This window comes from Symphalangus syndactylus, chromosome 2, assembly GCF_028878055.3.
Source record: "Symphalangus syndactylus isolate Jambi chromosome 2, NHGRI_mSymSyn1-v2.1_pri, whole genome shotgun sequence".
NCBI classification, from domain to species: Eukaryota; Metazoa; Chordata; class Mammalia; order Primates; family Hylobatidae; genus Symphalangus; species Symphalangus syndactylus.
In genome coordinates, this window is record NC_072424.2 from 19391199 (window position 1) to 19410466 (window position 19268).

Below are 19268 nucleotides of genomic sequence, written 5' to 3' on the forward strand. Positions count from 1 at the left end.
TAGTATGTTCTCGCACTGTTATAAATACCCAAGGCCGGGTGCGGTGGTTCATGCCTGTAATCCCAGCACTTTGGGAGGCTGAGGTAGGTGGATCACCTGAGGTCAGGAATTCAAGACCAGCCTGGCAAACATGGCGAAAGCCGGTCTCTCCTAAAAATAACAAAAAATTAGCTGGGCGTAGTGGCGCACACCTGTAGTCCCAGCTACGCAGGAGGCTGAGTCAGGAGAATCGCTGCAACCCGGGAGGCAGAGGTTGCAGTGAGCTGAGATCGTGCTGCTGCACTCCAGCCTGGGCGACAGAGTGAGACTCCTTCTCAAACGAACAAACAAACAAAAAGGAAATACCTGAGACTGGGTAATTTATAAAGAAAAGAGGTTTAATTGGCTCAGGGTTCCACAGGCTGTGTAGGAAGTATAGTGGCTTCTGCATCTGGGGAGACCTCAGGAAAATTACCGTCATGGTGGAAGGGGAACGGGAAGCAGGTATGGCTTATATGGCTGGAGCAGGAGGAAGACAGAGGGGGAGGGTACCACATACTTAAACAACACCAGATCTTGGGAGAACTCTTATCATGAGGATGGGCCTAGGGGGATGGTGCTAAATCATTAGAAACTGCCCCCATGATTTAGTCACCTCCCACCAGGCCACACTCCAACATTGGAGATTACAGTTGAACACGAGATTTGGGTGGGTACACAGATCCAAACCGTATCACTAGGGGAGAAGGTAAGGTAGACTTACCTTCAGTGTCTGATGTTCAATGTCTGAAGAACTAAAATATTTTCAACTTTTTTCTCTTTTAAACTTTCATTTTATGTTATTAAATAGTATGGACTTAATTAGGGTTATTCAGTGAAATTGTATGTGAAATACTTTTTAAAATGCAGATTTCTAGGTTTTACCCAGCAGATATAATACAAAAGTTTTAGAGTGTGGAGCCTAAGACGTGTTGTTGTTGTTGTTGTTTTTTGAGACAGGGTCTAGCTCTGTTGCTCAGGCTGGAGTGCAGTGGTGTGATTTCAGTTCTCTGTAATTACTACCTCCCAGGTAGTGATTCTCCTACCTCAGCCTCCCAAGTAGCTGGAATTACAGGCGCGCACCACTACAGTGGTTTTTTGTATTTTTAGTGGAGACGGGATTTTGCCACGTTGGCTAGGCTGGTCGCGAACTCCTGGTCTCAAGTGATCCATCCCCCTTCGCTTCCCTAAGTGCTGGGATTACAGGTGTGCCACTGCGCCGGCCAGATTTGTGTATCTTTTTAGTGTTTCACATTGATGGAATCTTCCATTCAGTGGAAATTTGTTGAGTGCCTGTTATGTGCCCAGCAAGTGAAACTGAAAGCAGAAGTTGTATTCTAGGGGAGCTGAGATTCTAGGGATTCTCATCATAACAGTCTGACTTGGTTATTAGAATCACCTCCAGTAGATTACTTTGGGATAAGAGAAAGAGGGATAAGTACTAGAGAAGAGTATTAAGGAAAAATCACCTTGGTTGTATGTTTACCAAAAACGGAGTTTAAATCATTAACAGTCCCTAATTCATGAATAGAGCAATAAAGAAATCAAAAAGATAATGGCAGGCTCTCTTAGGTATTTTTAAAATGTATTCTAAGGAAACACATATTCACTCTGATAAAAGCTAGATAAAAGGCCTAAATTTTCTGCAGTAGTCAATTTAAGTAAGAACAAATAACTTCTAGATAGTGGCATTTTTCTTTTGTGACATAGTAATGCAGATTCGCTTTGTAGTTAACTTTTGCAAAGAGTTCCTGCAGAGCAGCTTTTTTTCTACTTTGTATTCCTCCATGGTTTTCTCTGCTGCCACTGCCCACAGAGTTCAACTTTCTGTTTATGGGACCGATGTAGGACTCAGTGTAATAAAGCAACAGCAGCGTCTTGAGAAAGAGGTTTCATTAGCAAATAAAACATTTGCTAATAAAAAATTTGCTTCTAATTTTTAAAGCTGAAGAAATGTGCCACACTGGAAGGATAATCCACGTCACCTTGCTGTTAAAGGTGATCTCGGCCAGGCACGGTGGCTCACGTCTAATCCTAGCACTTTGGGAGGCCAAGGCGGGTGGATCACTTCAGGTCAGGAGTTCGAAATGAGCTTGGCCATCGTGGTGAAACCCCATCTCTACTAAAAATACAAAAAAAAAAAAAAAAAAAAAAGTTAGCTGGGCATGGTGATGCATGCGTGTAATCCTAGCTACTCGGGAGGCTGAGGCAGGAGAATCGCTTGAACCCGGGAGGCATAGGTTGCAGTGAGCTGAGATCGTGCCAGTGCACTCTAGCCTGGGTGACAGAGCGAGACTCCATCTCAAAAAGAAAAAAGGTGATCTCTTAGACTTAGATTTAATATACTGCAATATGTTGTCCCAGAAGCGAAAGACATTTACAATTGGCTGGAAGTAGAATTTGAGCCACTAAAACTCTGTGAGCAAGTCATTCGGTGATCACTTGCCAGTGATGGGTAGCATTGGACCAACAGCTAGGGCATCTAGATTAGGGTCCTCATTGTGCCCATAGAGTGTAGAGTTTTAGAAGGATACCAGTTAGTGTCAAGTGAATGGATTAGCTGACTGCCAAGAGGCATTTATCAACTTCTTGAGTTGACTATATATCCAAGGTCAATACCTGAGCGTTAGGCTTCCATATCAGTTTTATGAAACAGTGATTCCATTATCTCAGGAAAAGGCTCAGACATTCCTAAGAGTGACTTTTAAATCAGAAAGCAAACCAATCGTGTATTTTAGTGAGAAATATAATTTAGTAGATTATGGCAGCCTTTCACATTTCCCTATTCGGAAGGGGAGCAACATGAAGAATCTAAAATAACTTGATAGGAATGAAATTAGAGCTGGGAATTTTTTTTTCTCTTAAAGGCAAAGATTCCAAGTTAGGGAATTTTATTTGTATGCATATACCACACCTTATTGCAGTAAAGATATATGGATGCTTATAAGGGGGAAGTGTTAGAATGTTGTAGGATGTCAGCCTGGTACCCATTTTAGAGTTAACCTTAGACCTGAATGCTTGCATGTGTGGGTGCCCTCCTTGATTGGGGATGCGATCTGCCAATATTTGCCTCAGTTTTGTCACGCACTCTCTATGGGTACACACTTCTGTGCTTTGCTCTGTCCCAGCAGTTATTCTGCCCTTGGGTTAACAGTTCCTAAAAAATGACGTATTCCATGGCAAAATTGAAATCCATATAAATGGGGTGATATGTGAAATTCTTTTCTCACAGTTATGTTTGTGAGATTTATTCTTGTGTTCTATGTAGCTGTTGTTTTTTGAGCATTTTTGTTTATTTTATGAACACACCACTATCCTATTGATGAGTATGTGAATTCTCCCCAGTTTGGGGCTATTAGAAGTAGTGCTGCCACGATAATTTTTGTGTGACAATTTATATAAAAGTAAAACTGGTATTTTCCTTGTTATTGGTAATAAAATATTCTATTGGCCACAATAGTTGTCTTTGTGAATATTTAATTGGTTGTAGTTGTGTTTTTTAGAGTTTCATTTCCTTTTTACATGCTTGCGGGGCTTTTCATGGTAGGTTAGTGTGCATAGTGTGGGGCAAGAGACCCAGCATAGTTGTACTTTGGATTCATTTTTGGTAAATTTAGAGGAGGTTGAGGCTTGATGATTTTTTAAATAATTTTCCAGATTTCCAGTGCTATCATTTATACTAAGTTCAGAATTTTAGTTGGAAAATTTCCTTTGGCAGTTACATCTTTTGTTTTGCTTACTGTAGGTCAGATTTAATGTACTACAATATGTTGTCCCAGAAGTGAAAGACCTTTACAATTGGCTTGAAGTGGAATTTAACCCATTAAAACTCTGTGAGCGAGTCACAAAGGTAAGCCTTTGTATTTAAGTTCTGGTTGTTACCACAGAGTTGGCCTTATTGCAGTTTTGAGTTGTATTCATATTTGTTAAGAGGGAAGTTTTGTCCTATATGTTGGAATTCAGTGCACATTTCATTGTCTTTTTTCTTTATTTCAAGAGAAAAGATATATCTGATGTGCTAAACAAACCTTTGAAGGTTAATTAGCAGCATGACTAATTTAGCCATTGCTGCCAGTCACCTTCAAACAAGTATCAGTAGCTTCATGATACATTTTGTATTTCTTTGCATTGGATGATGTTTTTGTATATTAAAAAAACTGATAGAGTTTTAGATGTTTTAGTATCTCTTATGTAGAAAGTGTGATTCTCTTTCAATTTAATGGATTTTATAGGTTCTAAATTGGGTTAGGGAACAACCTGAAAAGGAACCGGAATTGCAGCAGTATGTGCCACAACTGCAAAACAACACCATCCTCCGCCTTCTGCAGCAGGTGAAAATAAAAAAATAAAAAAAGTTTTGTGATTGTATGTGCTTATCATGAAACTAAAAACTGGAAAAATCTAGAACTGTCTAGGCAGTGAGAACCTCCCCAAGTTCTGCCCCTGCCAAAAATTAGTCTATTTATTAATTTGAAAATCAGAATTATTATATTTACATATTTTGTAACGGACCCTTTTTTTTTGGCGGAACACTATCTTTGGGCATTTTTCCTTGTTAGTAATGTAGGGCTACCTTACTCCATTTAAGGTACCGTGGTGTGTGTATTCAGACTCTCTTGATGAAAACCTGTATTCCTAGATTTTTTTTTTTCCTGTTAGAAATCTTGTAGCATGGAGCATCTTTTGTACATGTATCTTTTTTTTTTTTGAGACGGAGTCTCGCTCTTTCACCCAGGCTGGAGTGCAGTGGCGCGATCTCTGCTCACTGCAGGCTCCGCCCCCCGGGATTCACGCCATTCTCCTGCCTCAGCCTCCCGCGTAGCTGGGACTACGGGCGCCTGCCACCTCGCCCGGCTAATTTTTTTTTGCATTTTTAGTAGAGATGAGGTTTCACCGTGTTAGCCAGGATGGTCTCAATCTCCTGACCTCGTGATCCGCCCGCCTCGGCCTCCCAAAGTGCTGGGATTACAGGCGTGAGCAACCGCGCCCGGCCTCGTACATGTATCTTTGCATACTTCTATTACTTTCTGTGGCATAAGAAGTGGAATTAGTCATAGGGTTTATGGATTTAAAGCTTTAATAGCTATTCAGAAGCCTAGATTGATAGACCCTCCCACCATGAGTGAATGAGACAGCCTTTTCATATATTTTAGTCCAGTGGCTTAAGTAAGTGCTCCCATTTTGTTTTCCATTTGTTTCATTTGGGAAGGAGGGCGTTTTATTATATTTTTCATCTCAGTATTTGTGCACATTTCATTGACCTGCTTTCTTTTGTTTATGTGAGTAGTGTTATTTCTTCTGTGCTATACAAATAATTGAAGGCTAATTAGCAGTATAACTATAAATAGTAATGCTGCCAGTCTCCTTCAGACAAAAATTCTATAAGAAGTGTTTAAGTATATTCGGTAAGTAGCAGGTTTTTAGGCTTTTTTGTTTTACGACAACTAGGATTTGAAAAGATTATAGGTTTGAGGAATAGTATGACAATGGTTCTCAAAGCATGGAGTTTAGAGTTGATAGTCTGGGATTAGCATTCTGGCTTTAACAATGTACTGCTAACATAAATTCTCTGGCATAATTTCTACTTCCCATGACTGTCATGAGATTGCACATAAAAGGTGCTGAATAAATAGTGGCTAGTGTTATTAACCCTTTGTTTTCTATGCAGGTGTCACAGATTTATCAGAGCATTGAGTTTTCTCGTTTGACTTCTCTGGTTCCTTTTGTTGATGCTTTCCAACTGGAACGGGCCATAGTAGATGCAGCCAGGCATTGCGACTTGCAGGTAGGTATGTGCTGTAAGGAGACAGGAGAAGGCCCTTGAGGACTAGAAAGACACATATCTTCTGTCTCTCAGCTTTTGGTACAGTGATACCATTTTAAAGTTTACTGAGTGAACTTTTCCAGCTTTTGTATATGACATTCTTCTGTTACTTTTTGACTTCATGCTTACTTATGGATTTAACCATTGAGAATTTAATTTTCAAAGGTTCGTATTGATCACACTTCTCGGACCCTGAGTTTTGGATCTGATTTGAATTATGCTACTCGAGAAGATGCTCCGATTGGTCCTCATTTGCAAAGCATGCCTTCAGAGCAGATAAGAAACCAGCTGACAGCCATGTCCTCAGTACTTGCAAAAGCACTTGAAGTCATTAAACCAGCTCATATACTGGTATGCATCTTCCCGGGGAAATAAATCCCAGAAGTTTTGAGGGACTCTTACTCCATGTCTTTCACAAAAAGGTTTAAGACAATATCTGAGAGAAGGGATTTATATTTCCTATAGAATTGTACTTGGTAGTTTTGTTATTTGATCAAATACACAAATCATTGAGCTTTCTTCCATCGAACAAAATACTGCTCTGTGTAGGTAATGTAATAGGGTGGATTATGTTACAGAAACAACAGAGTAGACATAAGATTCCTCAAATAGTGAAATACAGTGACTAGATTTTTCCCTCCTGCTTAAGTTATTTCTTTTTTTTTCTTTTTTGAGATGGAGTCTCACTCTCACCCAGGCTGGAGTGCAGTGACGCCATCTCGGCTCATTGCAATCTCTTCTCCTGGGTTCAAGCAATTCTTGTGCCTCAGCCTCCTGTGTAGTTAGGACTACAGGCACGTACCACGTGCCCAGCTAATGTTTTGTATTTTTAGTAGAGATGGGGTTTCACCACGTTGGCCATGCTGGTCTCAAACTCCTAGCCTCAAGTGATCCACCCGCCTTGGCCTCCCAAAAGTGCTGGGATTACACACGTGAGCCACTGCCTGTAACAAGTTATTTCTTGTTTGTGAGCTCTGTTAATGAACACCTAAGGTAGGTTTGGTGCAGAGAAAAGTTGTCTTAGCTAGGAGAGCTTCTTTAGCTGCGTCATTGCTATTAAAAGACTGAATAGGAGCAACACCATAGCATTTAATACCGAAAACAACTTGGATAGTGTCATCTTCCATTATCAAACGCAGATACATAGAAAGGCGGTGCATCAGGATTATTTTGTAATTTCTTTGATGCCTAATACCAGAGAATGTTAATTTTGGTCATTTAAAAAAATTCATTTGTTTTTGAAGCAAGAGAAAGAAGAACAGCATCAGTTGGCTGTTACTGCATACCTTAAAAATTCACGAAAAGAGCATCAGCGGATCCTGGCTCGCCGCCAGACAATTGAGGAAAGAAAAGAGCGCCTTGAGAGTCTGAATATTCAGCGTGAAAAAGAAGAATTGGAACAGAGGGAAGCTGAACTCCAGAAAGTACGGAAGGCTGAGGAAGAGAGGCTGCGCCAGGAAGCAAAGGAAAGAGAGAAGGAGCGTATCTTACAAGAACATGAACAAATCAAAAAGAAAACTGTCCGAGAGCGTTTGGAGCAGATCAAGAAAACAGAACTGGGTGCCAAAGCATTCAAAGATATTGATATTGAAGTATGTAGCATCTTAGTCATTAAAAAATTAGTTTTATCCAGGTATTTTGTACTCTTAGAACCATAGTCCTTTACCATTTGTTGGCTTACTGGGTTATTTCATGCATTTTGGTACAGCTGGTCGTGACTAAATCTGTGAGTAAGCCTATGTTTATTGCTATGTGAAGTTTTGTGTTTTTTATTTTTTTGAGACGGAGTCTTACTCTTGTCGCCCAGGCTGGAGTGCAGTGACGTGATCTCAGCTTACTGTAACCTCCGCCTCCCGGGTTCAAGTGATTCTCCTGCCTCAGCCTCCCAAGTAGATGGGATTACAGGCGCCTGCCACCATACCTGGCTAATTTTTGTATTTTTAGTAGAGGCAGGGTTTCACCATGTTGGCCAGGCTGGTCTCCAACTCCTGACCTCAAGTGATCTACTGGCCTCAGCCTCCCAAATTGCTGGGGTTACAGGTGTGAGCCACCACACATGACCTGTTTCATAGACACCTTATACACATAGCCTGAAGGTAATTTTATACACTGTTTTACATAATTTTGTGCATGAAACAAAGTTTTGAATGCATTTTGACTGACCTGTCACATGGGTCAGGTGTGGAATTTTACACTTGTGGCACCATGTTGGTGCTCAGAAAGTGTTAAAATTGGGAGCATTTCAGATTTTGGGTTTTTGGATTAGGTTTGCTTACCCTATTTAGTAGAGTCTGGGTAGATGTAGGTTGGAGGAGTGAGAAAAAGATGTATGGATATTTTTTTCCTTATGGTCAAATGGAAATAAGGCTATTGTATAATATTTTTACATTTCCTAAATTATCACCCATTGTAACAGTAAAAGCAATCTAGGATTTTATTCTAGAAAGCAGTGAGTTATGTTAGGCATTACTTGTTTATCCTTATTAACAACTGTGCATTTGTATTACCTTTCAGGACCTTGAGGAATTGGATCCAGATTTTATCATGGCTAAACAGGTTGAACAACTGGAGAAAGAAAAGAAGGAACTTCAAGAACGCCTAAAGAATCAAGAAAAGAAGGTAAATGAAAGGATTGGTAAACCTTTAACATACCAAGTTAAGAGAGATTTTTAAAAACTGCATGTGTTTTCGTGTCATTCAGATTGACTATTTTGAAAGAGCCAAACGTTTGGAAGAAATTCCTTTGATAAAGAGTGCTTACGAGGAGCAGAGAATTAAAGACATGGATCTGTGGGAGCAACAAGAGGAAGAAAGAGTAAGTTTTAAATTTAATTGTAATATTTTTAGATTGTAATAAAATCCTCTGCCAGTAATGGAACCAAGGATTCAGAATTGCTTTATTTTGTATTCTTCTGCTAGAAATGGTGCTCTAATGGCTGCCTATGAACAGATTGGTAGAAAGATGGAAAATTTCACGATAGAGATTACAAACGAAACTTGGAAAACAAAGGACAACTGAAAAGCCAATTTTACAAAAAACTGCTTTATGTACACTTTCAATGGGTAAATTGTATGGCTTGTTTATACAACTCATAGTTTTCATTTTACTTGCAGAATTGTGCAGCCATCTCCACAATCTAATTATAAAACACATCTCAAAAAGTTCTAAACCCATTAGCAGTAGTCATCCCTATTCTTCCCCACCACCCCAGCCCGAGGCAACTGCTAAACTACTCCTTTCTCTAGATTTGCCGATTCTGGACATTTTATATGAATGGAATTGTGTACTATGTGGTCTTTTGTGACTAAACAGGTCATTCCGTAGTTTTGTTATAGTATATATTTACCTAATGATACAAAATCAGGGTTTACAAATTCTTATGGCACCAAATATGTAATAAAAGTGAGTGAACAGATCTGGTTTAAAAAAGTAACCATAAGCAGGAGACAAACATTGGTGTGGGGTGTGATAGGAGAATGCAGCCTTTTCTTGGTTTAATCTGATTGTTGTTCCCTGGAGATTAATGGGCCTAGGATTGCCAGCTCTTCCCATTTTTTTTTTCAGGAAAAGTTGGAATTTTTGTGATAATTCTCTTAACATGTAAATATTAAAAACTAATTAGAAAAGTGCTTCAGACCAAATTGGGTTGATTTGGAGCCTTCCGTTTTTTCCACGTAGGGCAGAAAGGAAATACCCATATATCATCTTGCATTGATTTCCAGGTGTTTTTAAGGATATAAAATGCCTTTAAAAATTAAACCATGGTGTTTGTTATTACCATGTCATGTTTATTATTTTATTTTATTATATATAGGCACACCTTGTTTTATTTTGCTTCACTTTATTGTGCTTTTGTGTTACCCAGGCAGGTCTCAAAGTCCTGGGCTCAAGCGATTCTCCTGGCTGGGCGTCCCAAAGTGCTAGGATTATGGGTGTGAATCACCATGCCTCCCCCAACCCCCCATATTATTATTATTTTTATTCTTATTTTTTCTTTTACATATTAAAAGTTTGGTAACCTTGCATTGGGCAAGTCTGTCGACACCATTTTTCTAACAGCGTGTGCTCATTTCATGTCTCTGTCACATTTTGGTAACTCTCAAAGTATTTCATACTTTTTCATTGTTATACTTGTTGTAGTGATCAGTGATCTTTGATGTTACTGTTGTAATTATTTTGGGGTGCCACGAACCACACTCAGAAGGTGGTGAACTTAATCTGTAAATGTTGTGTCTCTTCTGACTGTTCTACCGACTGGCCATTCCCTGACTCTCTGTCTCTCCCTGTCCTTGACCCTTCCTATTATTCCCTGAGACACTAATATATATATATTTATTTGAGACAGAGTTTCATTCTGTCGCCCAGGCTGGAGTGCAGTGGTGCAATCTCGGCACACTGCAACCTCTTCCCCCGCACCACCCCCGGGTTCAAGTGATTCTCTGGCTTCAGCCTCCCAAGTAGCTGGGATTACAGGCGTCTGCCACCATGCCTGGCTAATTTTTGTGTTTTTAGTGGAGATGGGGTCACCATGTTGGCTGGGCTGGTCTCGAACTCCTGACCTCAAGTGTTCTGCTCGCCTCAGCCTCCCAAAGTGCTGGGATTATAGGCGTGAGCCACTGTGCCCGGCTCCTGAGACGTAATATTGAAATTAGGCTAATTAACAATCCCACAATGGCTTTTAAGTGTTCAAGTGAATAGAAGAGTCACCTGTCTCACTTTAAATCAAATGCTAGAAATGATTAAGCTTAGTGAGGAAGGCATGTTGAAAGCTAAGCCTCTTGCATTAATCAAGTTGTGAATGCAAAGGAAAAGTTCTTTTTTTTTTTTGAGATGGAGTTTCGCCGTTGTTGCCCACGCTGGAGTGCAATGGCGCGATCTCAGCCCACTGCAGCCCCTGCCTCCCGGTTCAAGTGATTCTCCTGCCTCAGCCTCGCGAGTAGCTGGGATTACAGGCATGTGCCACCATGCCCAGCTAATTTTGTACTTTTTTTTTTTTTTTTTTAGTAGAGACAGAGTTTCTTTATGTTGGTCAGGCTGGTCTTAAAACTCCCGGCCTCAGGTGATCCGCCCATCTTGGCCTCCCAAAGTGCTGGGATTACAGGCATGAGCCACTGCGCCTGGCCCGTAAAAGTTCTTGAAATTAAAAATGCTACTCCAGTGAACACATAAACAGTGAGAAAGTGAAACAGCCTTATTGCTGATATGGAAAAAGTTTCATTGGTCTGGATCAAACCAGCCACAACATTCCCTTCAGCCAAAGCCTGATCCAGAGCAAGGCTGTAACTCTCAACAGTTAATACTACAAAGGCTGAGAGAGGTTAGAAAGCTGCAGAAGGCCAGGCCTGGTGGCTCACGTCTGTAATCTCAGCACTTTGGGAGGCCGAGGTGGGCACATCACTTGAGGTCAGCAGTTTGAGACCAGCCTGGCCAACATGACAAGACCCCGTCTCTACTAAAAATACAAAAATTAGCTGGGCTGGTGGCGGATGCCTGTAATCCCAGATACTCAGGAGGCTGAGGCAGGAGAATTGCATGAACCTGGGAGGCAGAGGTTGCAGTGAGCAATGCCACTGTACTCCACCCTGGGAAACCATGGGAGACTCTGTCTCAAACAATCAATCAATCAATAAAGGAAGCTGCAGAAGAAAAGTATGAAGCTAGCAGAGGTTGGTTCATAAGGTTTAAGGAAAACCATCTTTATAACATGAAAGTACAATGTGAAGCAGCAAGTGCTGATGGAGGAGCTACAGCAAGTTATTCAGAATATTTTGGCTGAGATAGTTGATGAAGGTGGCTACACTAAACAACAGATTTTCTTACTTTTTTGAGAGATAGGGTCACACTCTGTCACCCAGACTGGAGTGCAGTGGCACGATCTCAGTCCCTACAACGTCTATCCCCTGGGCTCAAGTGCCCACTTCAGCCTCCTGAGTAGCTGCGACCACAGGCATGCACCACCATGCCTAGCATTTTTTTTTTTTTTTTTTTTTTTTTGTATTTTTAGTGGAGACAGGGTCTCCCCAGGCTTCCCAGGCTGGTCTCAAACTCCTGAAGTCAAGCAGTCCACCTGCTTCAGCCTCCCAAAGTGTTGGGATTACAGGGGTGAGCCATGGCGCCCAGCCAATAGATTTTCAGTGTAGATGAAACGACCTTCTGTTGGAAGCAGATGGCCAACTAGGTCTTTCATACCTAGAAAGAAGTCAATGCCTAGCTTCAAATCATCGAAGGGTATGCTCACTGTTTAGGGGTTAATGCAGCTGCTAACTGGAAGTTGAAGCCAATTCTTGTCATTCCAAAAATCCTAGGGTCCTTAGGAATTATGCTGCATCTACCCTTTCTGTGGTCTGTGCATGAAAAGAACAAAGCCTGAATGACAGCATATCTGTTAATAGCATGGTTTGCTGAATATGTTAAGCCCCCTGTTGAGACCTACTGCTCAAAAAAAAAAAAAAGTTTTCAGAATCTTGCTGCTCATTGACAATGCATCTGATCATATGACAGCTCTGACAGGGATGTATAAGAGAGATTAATGTTTGTTTTCATGCCTGTTAACACAGTATGCATTCTGCAGCCCATAGATCTAGGAATAATTTTTCTTTCAAGTCTTATTTAAGAAATATATTTCATAAGGCTGTAGCTGCCATCGTGATTCCTTTGGTGGATCTGGGCAAAGTATGTTGAAAACCTGCTGGAAGGAATTCTTCATTCCAGATGCCATTTGTGATTCGTGAGAGGAGGTCAAAATAATCAGCATTAGCAAGAGTTTGGAAGAAGTTGATTCCAAGCCTCATGGATGATTTGGAGGGGTACATGAGTAGAGTGGAGAAAATAATTGCAGATGTGGTGAAAACAGCAAAAGAAGTAGAGTTAGATGTATAGGCTGGGTGGGGTGGCTCATACCTCTAATCCCAGTTCTTTGGGAGGCTGAGGTGGGCAGATTGCATGAGTCCAGGAGTTTGAGACCAGCCTGGGCAACATGGTGAAACCCTGTCTCTACAAAAAAAATAGGAAAAGTAGCCAGGCATGGTGGAGTGTGCCTGCAGTTCCAGCTACTTGGGAGGCTGACTGAGGTGGGAGGATGCAGAGGTTGCAGTGAGCTGAGATGGTGCCATTGCACTCCAGTGCTTGGGTGGCAGAGACAGACCCTGTCTAAAAAAACAAAAAAACACAAAAAAACCAAAAAAGACTATAACCTGAAGATGTGACTGAATTGCTGCAATCTCATGATAAAGTTTGAATGGGTGAGGAGTTGCTTCTTATGGATGAGCAAAGTAAGTGGTTTCTTGAAATCTTGTGGTGAAAATGCAGCGAACATTTGACCTGACAACAAAGGATTTAGAATATTCCATAAGTGTAGTTGATAAAGCAGCAGCAGGGTTTGAGAGGATTGGATCAAACTGAAATTCTCCTCTTGAGTTAAAAACTGTCAACCAGTGCCACATGCTGGATAAATCTTTTGTAAGAGGTTGCAATCAGTGTGGCAAACTTCATTGTTACCTGTTTTAAGAAATTACCATAGTCACCCCATCCTTTAGTACCTGCCAGGCTGATCATTCAGTAGTCGTCAACATTGAGGCAAGACTCCACTAGCAAAAAGATTATGACTCATTGAAGGCTCAGGTGATCATTAGCATTTTTTAGCAATAAAGTATTTTTTGTTTTGTTTCTTTGAGAACAGGAGTCTCACCATGTTGTCCAGGCTGATCTTGCACCCCTGGGCTCAAGTGATTCTCTTGCCTCAGCGTACTACTGCACCTGACTTACAGTATTTTAAAATTAAGATTTGTACATTGGTGTTTTAGACATGCTCTTGTATGCTTAATAGACTGAAAACTTTTATATGCATCAGATAACCAAAAAATCTGTGTTGCTTGCCTCATTGCAATATCTTTTATTGTGGTGGTCTAGAACCAAACCTGCAGTGCCTCCAAGGTGTGTCCGTGTATCATAGTTTTTCCTTTATAAAGTTCCTGGTGTCATGGGGCTAAATGAAAACTGTCTCCTAAATGTCTCAGGATTACTTTGTCTATTTCTTGCCCCTAATTGCCTTCTGGGGACCTGTTGACATGGATGGTAGTTAACGTTTTCGTTTTTATGGCATGACAGAAGGGGCAGTGGAGCAGCTTCTAATTTTTCAAGAGTATTTCTCAGTAATTTGGGGTTAATGAGTTAAAAAAAAAGTGGTGCTTTGAAATTTCACAATATTTGTACTTGCAGATTACTACAATGCAGCTAGAACGTGAAAAGGCTCTTGAACATAAGAATCGAATGTCACGAATGCTTGAAGACAGAGATTTATTCGTAATGCGACTCAAAGCTGCACGGCAGTCTGTTTATGAGGTGAGCTTGCTGATTTTTGGGAAATGTTTATTCATGAGCTTTCTAGTATTGGCCTAAGGGTTCTCCCTTAACAAATTGGTATATTCTGTGTTGAGTTACTATGTATAACGGTCATTCAAATAATAGAAATTTTTGGATGATATTTCATAAGCAAAACAATCGCCTAAATAAATTGTTCTAAAGGTGAAAGTTAAATGCATAGTTTAATACAAGTTTTGTTTACTGTTTTTGTTAGAAATGAAAAAACTAGATCAAAATGTCCCGGGCTCAGGTTCTAATTTGACCATTCAATTATTTTGTATAAAGACAAACCCACTGGATGTAGGTAATATCAACAATTTAAATGTTTTAAAATTTGGCCTGCTGACAAGTTAATGGTCATTTGGAAGTTAGAGTTTTTGTGCTGTGAGGTTGCTTTCGATGATTCTAATACACTTGAGAATCTTTTGTAAACCTAATAGCTTTCTGCTAGTTTGTTGCTCTTGACAAAGTGTGCCCTTTTTGGGTTGGGGGTTACTTCGATTGCAGGAAAAACTTAAACAGTTTGAAGAGCGATTAGCAGAAGAAAGGCATAATCGATTGGAAGAACGGAAAAGGCAACGTAAAGAAGAACGCAGGATAACATACTATAGAGAAAAAGAAGAGGAGGAGCAGAGAAGGGCAGAAGAACAAATGCTAAAAGGTACACAGGTTGGACAGGATTGGAGGGGTGCTAATGCAAGGTTGGTGTTAGATCTAGTTTTTAGTGATCTTATGTAGAAAACACAGGAATCAAGGTAATTGGCCTTTTAGCACTGTAATTAACTGGATCTCGGAACCCAGTTGCTGTATGTGAAGTTGTTACATCGTCTACCAACATTTCCCCACACATTTGATGTTGTTTTAGAAATTAATACTTTTTGTTTTTTATCACTGTGTTCTGTGTATTAACATTTATTGAGGAATACATTCCAGATGATGGCTGTTAAATGATGCTATATCTGGAATCCCAGATTGCTCAGGGATCGGGGAGGGATTCTGGTATCTTACTACAAAACTATGGTTGAGGGGTGTAGTACTTACTTTCTTGACTATGTTCTGTCATGTAGCTGATTATAAACTATTTTCAAATTCTTTTACTTGTACATTATGCTACCTGTTTAATACCAGAAAAGTGGAACTAGCACTAGGGGGAAGATATGGCTAGGAGGCACACTTAGTAACCTAATCAATGGTCTAGAGCGGGAAGAGAGAGAGCGCGCTGAACGAGCAAAACGCGAGGAAGAGCTACGAGAGTATCAGGAGCGGGTGAAGAAATTAGAAGAAGTGGAAAGGAAAAAACGCCAAAGGGAGTTGGAAATTGAAGAACGAGAACGTCGTAGAGAGGAAGAGAGAAGACTTGGCGATAGTTCACTTTCTAGAAAGGTGAGTATAGGGTTTATTGATTTTATTTTGTTTTAATGTGACTTTTTTTTTTTTTTTTGGTTGAGGCACAGTCTTGCTCTGTCGCCCAGGTTCCCCAGGCTGGAGTGCAGTGGTGCAATCTCAGCCCCCCGGGTTCAAGTGATTCTCGTGTCTCAGCCTCCTGAGTAGCTGAGATTACAGGCGCATACCACCATGCCCGGCTGATTTTTGTAATTGTGATGTGTTTTTATCACCCAGTTCTCTTCCATGATACCGATGTAAATGTATTTAAATCAGTTATTTTCACATCTTTTTTTTTTTTTGAGACAGAGTCTCGCTTCATTGCCCAGGCTGGAGTGCAGTGGTGTGATCTCTGTCTCGGCTCCCCGCAATCTCCGCCTCCCAGGTTCAAGCCATTCTCTTGCCTCAGTCTTCCGAGTAGTTGGAATTATAGGCGCCCAACACCATGCCTGGCTAATTTTTGTATTTTTAGTAGAAAATACAAAATTTTCTACTAAAATTAGAAATACGGTTTCACCATGTTGGCCAGGTTGGTCTTGAACTCCTGACCTCAAACGATCTGCTTGCCTTGGCCTCCCAAAGTGCTGGGATTACAGGCGCGACCACCACACCCAGCCCATTTTCACCTCTCTTTTTAATGTGGTAGTTTTCTCTTCCCAAAGAATAGAAGGCACCTAAGGGGGAAAGAATTATATTTATCTTAGCAAAGATGGAATTTTAAAGGCTTAAGCATACTTTTGCGTGTCGTGTCATGAAAGTTTTGTCCATAGCACTGCTGAGTTTGCTACAGAAGAGGGACTGTTGCTGAGTTCCCTGAAAGACATCATCGTCTGGCCGGGGGTGGTGGCTCATGCCTATAATCCCAGCACTTCGGGAGGCCGAGGCGTGCGGATCGCGAGGTCAGGAGTTCTAGACCAGTCTGGCCAACATGGTGATACCCTGTCTCTACTAAAAATAAAAAAATGAGCTGGGTGCAGTGGTGGCACCTGTAATCCCAGCTACTTGGGAGGCTGAGGCAGGAGAACTGCTTGAACCCGGGAGGCAGAGGTTGCAGTGAGCCGAGATCGCGCCACTGCACTCAAGCCTGGGTGACAGAGCGAGACTCTGTCTCAGGGGGAAAAAAAAAGACATGATCGTGAATTTAGAGGATGATGAATTCTGTAGCTCCTTGGTACTTAAAGACATGTTTGGTGGCCAGCAGCTGTCAGCAACACCTGGCAACTTGTTAGAAACACAGACTTTAAGGTCCAGCCCCAAAACTTCTGAATCAAAGTATGCAATTTAACAGGATTCCTAGGTGATTCAAACTCAGCTCTAAATGCTGATTTTTAATTGCACTCAGGTTCAAAATGGACCTGTGTTCCCTTCTCTGTCTTGTGTCTGGAATTCCCTCTCCTGATTGGTGTTACTGGTATCTGCTTTGTCACAGCTTTGAACCTACTCTTCCTTCTTTCTTTTCCTACATTACTGCCTTAATTCAGATTTTTCTTGCTTGCAATACTTGTTGGTCTACTTACTAGTCTCCCTCATCATCATCTTCCTCCAGCTTCAGACCTTCCTCTGCGATGTGGCCTGCTTGATTTTTCATAATACAGCATGTTTGATCACTGTGCCTGCTGTTGGATTTCAGACCTTTCATTGGTTGATACTCATTACTGAGAGCCAAAGGTTTTAAAACACGCCTTAGTAGTCTTTCATGTTGCTGCTGTTTCATCAGTTTCGTCTGACACTATTTTCTTCTTAGTCACCTGTGCTCCAGCCATTGGGGAGCAAGTTTTCTGCTTTATTCTGTGTCTGGCATCTGTCTGCACGCTCTTCCTTTTGCTTGGGAGGTGCCCTGTTTGCCCCTTAAAGAATTGCTTGCTTACTTTTCACTCAAAAAGCTCAGGGATGTCTTGCATACCTTTTCTCTGCTCTATTTTTGCCACACCTGTATCAAATGCTTATCTGTATGCCTACACTTGATACTAGTTATTTATGTGTCGTCAGTTTATGTTATTCTTACTGCTAATTTGTAGTTCTAATTCCTTGGTATTAAGTAAATGTGGTCTGTATGATTTACAAGTTTTTGGAATTTAATAATACATTTTCCCTTGTGTTCTATGAGTGTTTTTTTCTGTTGAGCACAAAGTTCAATGTGTGCATAAAATCAGCGCTGTTTTGTTTAAATCTGCTACATCATGTTAGTTTATGAGACTGTCTCCTTAGGAACGTGAGGAAGCTTACCTTCTGAGATTATCCTTTTCTTTTAGTTGGCATTTGAAAATGTGTCTGTCCACCCTTTGGTACATTTTCAGCCTCTCATTTCTGTTTTATGCCTCACCCCCCGCCCACACATACCTTCCCTTTTTTTTGGGAGAGTTTAGTTTAATTTACTTGTATTTAACATGGTAACTAGTATATTTGGTTTTATTCCTAACACTTGCTTTGGAGCTTTTTATTTGCTTCGATGTCCCTGGCACCCCTTCCTTTTTCTTTAAGCCAAATTTGAAGAACTTTTCTAGGTTTTTGTGTGTGTGTGTGTGTGTGGAGACAGAGTCTCGCTCTGTTGCCCAGGCCGGAGTGCAGTGGCGCAATCTCAGCTCACTGCAACCTCCGCCTCCTGGTTTCAAGCAATTCTCCTGCCTCAGCCTCCCGAGTAGCTGGGATTACTGGCGTGTGCCACCACGCCTGGCTAATGTTTGCATTTTTAGTAGACATGGGGTTTTTCACTATGTTGGCCTGGCTGGTCTCGAACTCCTGACCTTGTGATCCACTCGCCTCAGCCTCTCAGAGTGCTGGGATTACAGGCGTGAGCCACTATGCCTGGCCTCCAGGTTCACTTTTATTTTCTCTATTCCATTAATTTTTTTTTTTTGAGACGGAGTTTTGCCCGTTTTGCCTGGGCTGGAGTGCAATGGTGAGATCTCAGGTCACTGCAACCTCCACCTTCCAGGTTCAAGTGATTCTCCTGCCTCAGCCTCCCGAGTAGGTGGGATTACAGGCATGTGCCACCATGCCCGGCTAATTTTGTATTTTTAGTAGAGATAAATTTCACCGTGTTGGCCAGGCTGGTCTCGAACTCCTGACCTCAGGTGATCCATCCACCTCAACCTCCCAAAGTGCTGAGCTTACAGGCATGAGCCACTGTGCCCGGCCACCATTAATTTTTTCCTAAGTTTTTAAAAAAACTTCCACAGTATAAATTACAACTTTCCTTTGCCTCTTCAGAACAAAACAAAATCATGACCATACCTTAACTTATATTTTATTGCAGTGGACTGGGTAGTTTTGCTTCTAGATCACTACACGTTATCTTTCCTCTTAGTACTCACTTAACAGTTACTTTAAGTTTTACATCCATATTAGCGAACATTATTTAGTCTCAAGTATGTTTACACTGCATCATGTTTTCCCCTTTGTGAGTACTTTTTGTTTCTTGATCAGTTGTTTTCAGAATGTCTTTGTGTGTGTGATAAGTTTTTTCTCTCACCGTTGAACAATGAATGGTTCATTATTTGGCCAGTTCAAAATCATCTTTTCAGAAATAATAGAGACCTTTGCTTCTGTTTTTAGTACACAGTGTTACAGAGGGGAGGATTTTTGATACTAGTCTTGGTCTTATTCTGTAGATACTGTTTCATTCCTTGGAAACAAAATTTTTCTCTATTCTTGCATTAAAGGAAGTTAAAACTGTCCCTA

At 40.9% G+C, this 19268-nt stretch overlaps 1 protein-coding gene and 2 non-coding genes across 3 annotated transcripts in view; all 3 read left to right on the forward strand.

Annotated features, from left to right (window-relative positions):
• The window catches only part of EIF3A (eukaryotic translation initiation factor 3 subunit A), a 47294-nt gene that overhangs the window by 15563 nt on the left and 12463 nt on the right, over nucleotides 1-19268 (forward strand). Inside the window, exons 8-17 of the mRNA XM_055247168.2 lie at nucleotides 3764-3868; nucleotides 4251-4349; nucleotides 5687-5803; nucleotides 6008-6193; nucleotides 7087-7434; nucleotides 8357-8461; nucleotides 8544-8657; nucleotides 14061-14183; nucleotides 14712-14865; nucleotides 15403-15587. Of these exons, the coding sequence (XP_055103143.1) occupies nucleotides 3764-3868; nucleotides 4251-4349; nucleotides 5687-5803; nucleotides 6008-6193; nucleotides 7087-7434; nucleotides 8357-8461; nucleotides 8544-8657; nucleotides 14061-14183; nucleotides 14712-14865; nucleotides 15403-15587 (1536 nt within the window). The remainder of the gene's footprint in view (nucleotides 1-3763; nucleotides 3869-4250; nucleotides 4350-5686; nucleotides 5804-6007; nucleotides 6194-7086; nucleotides 7435-8356; nucleotides 8462-8543; nucleotides 8658-14060; nucleotides 14184-14711; nucleotides 14866-15402; nucleotides 15588-19268) is intronic.
• LOC129478166 (small nucleolar RNA SNORA19) lies at nucleotides 3981-4109 on the forward strand. Its single transcript, XR_008656321.1, has one exon. It is a non-coding gene; the product is annotated as a small nucleolar RNA SNORA19 (small nucleolar RNA).
• LOC129478165 (small nucleolar RNA SNORA19) lies at nucleotides 5263-5394 on the forward strand. Its single transcript, XR_008656320.1, has one exon. It is a non-coding gene; the product is annotated as a small nucleolar RNA SNORA19 (small nucleolar RNA).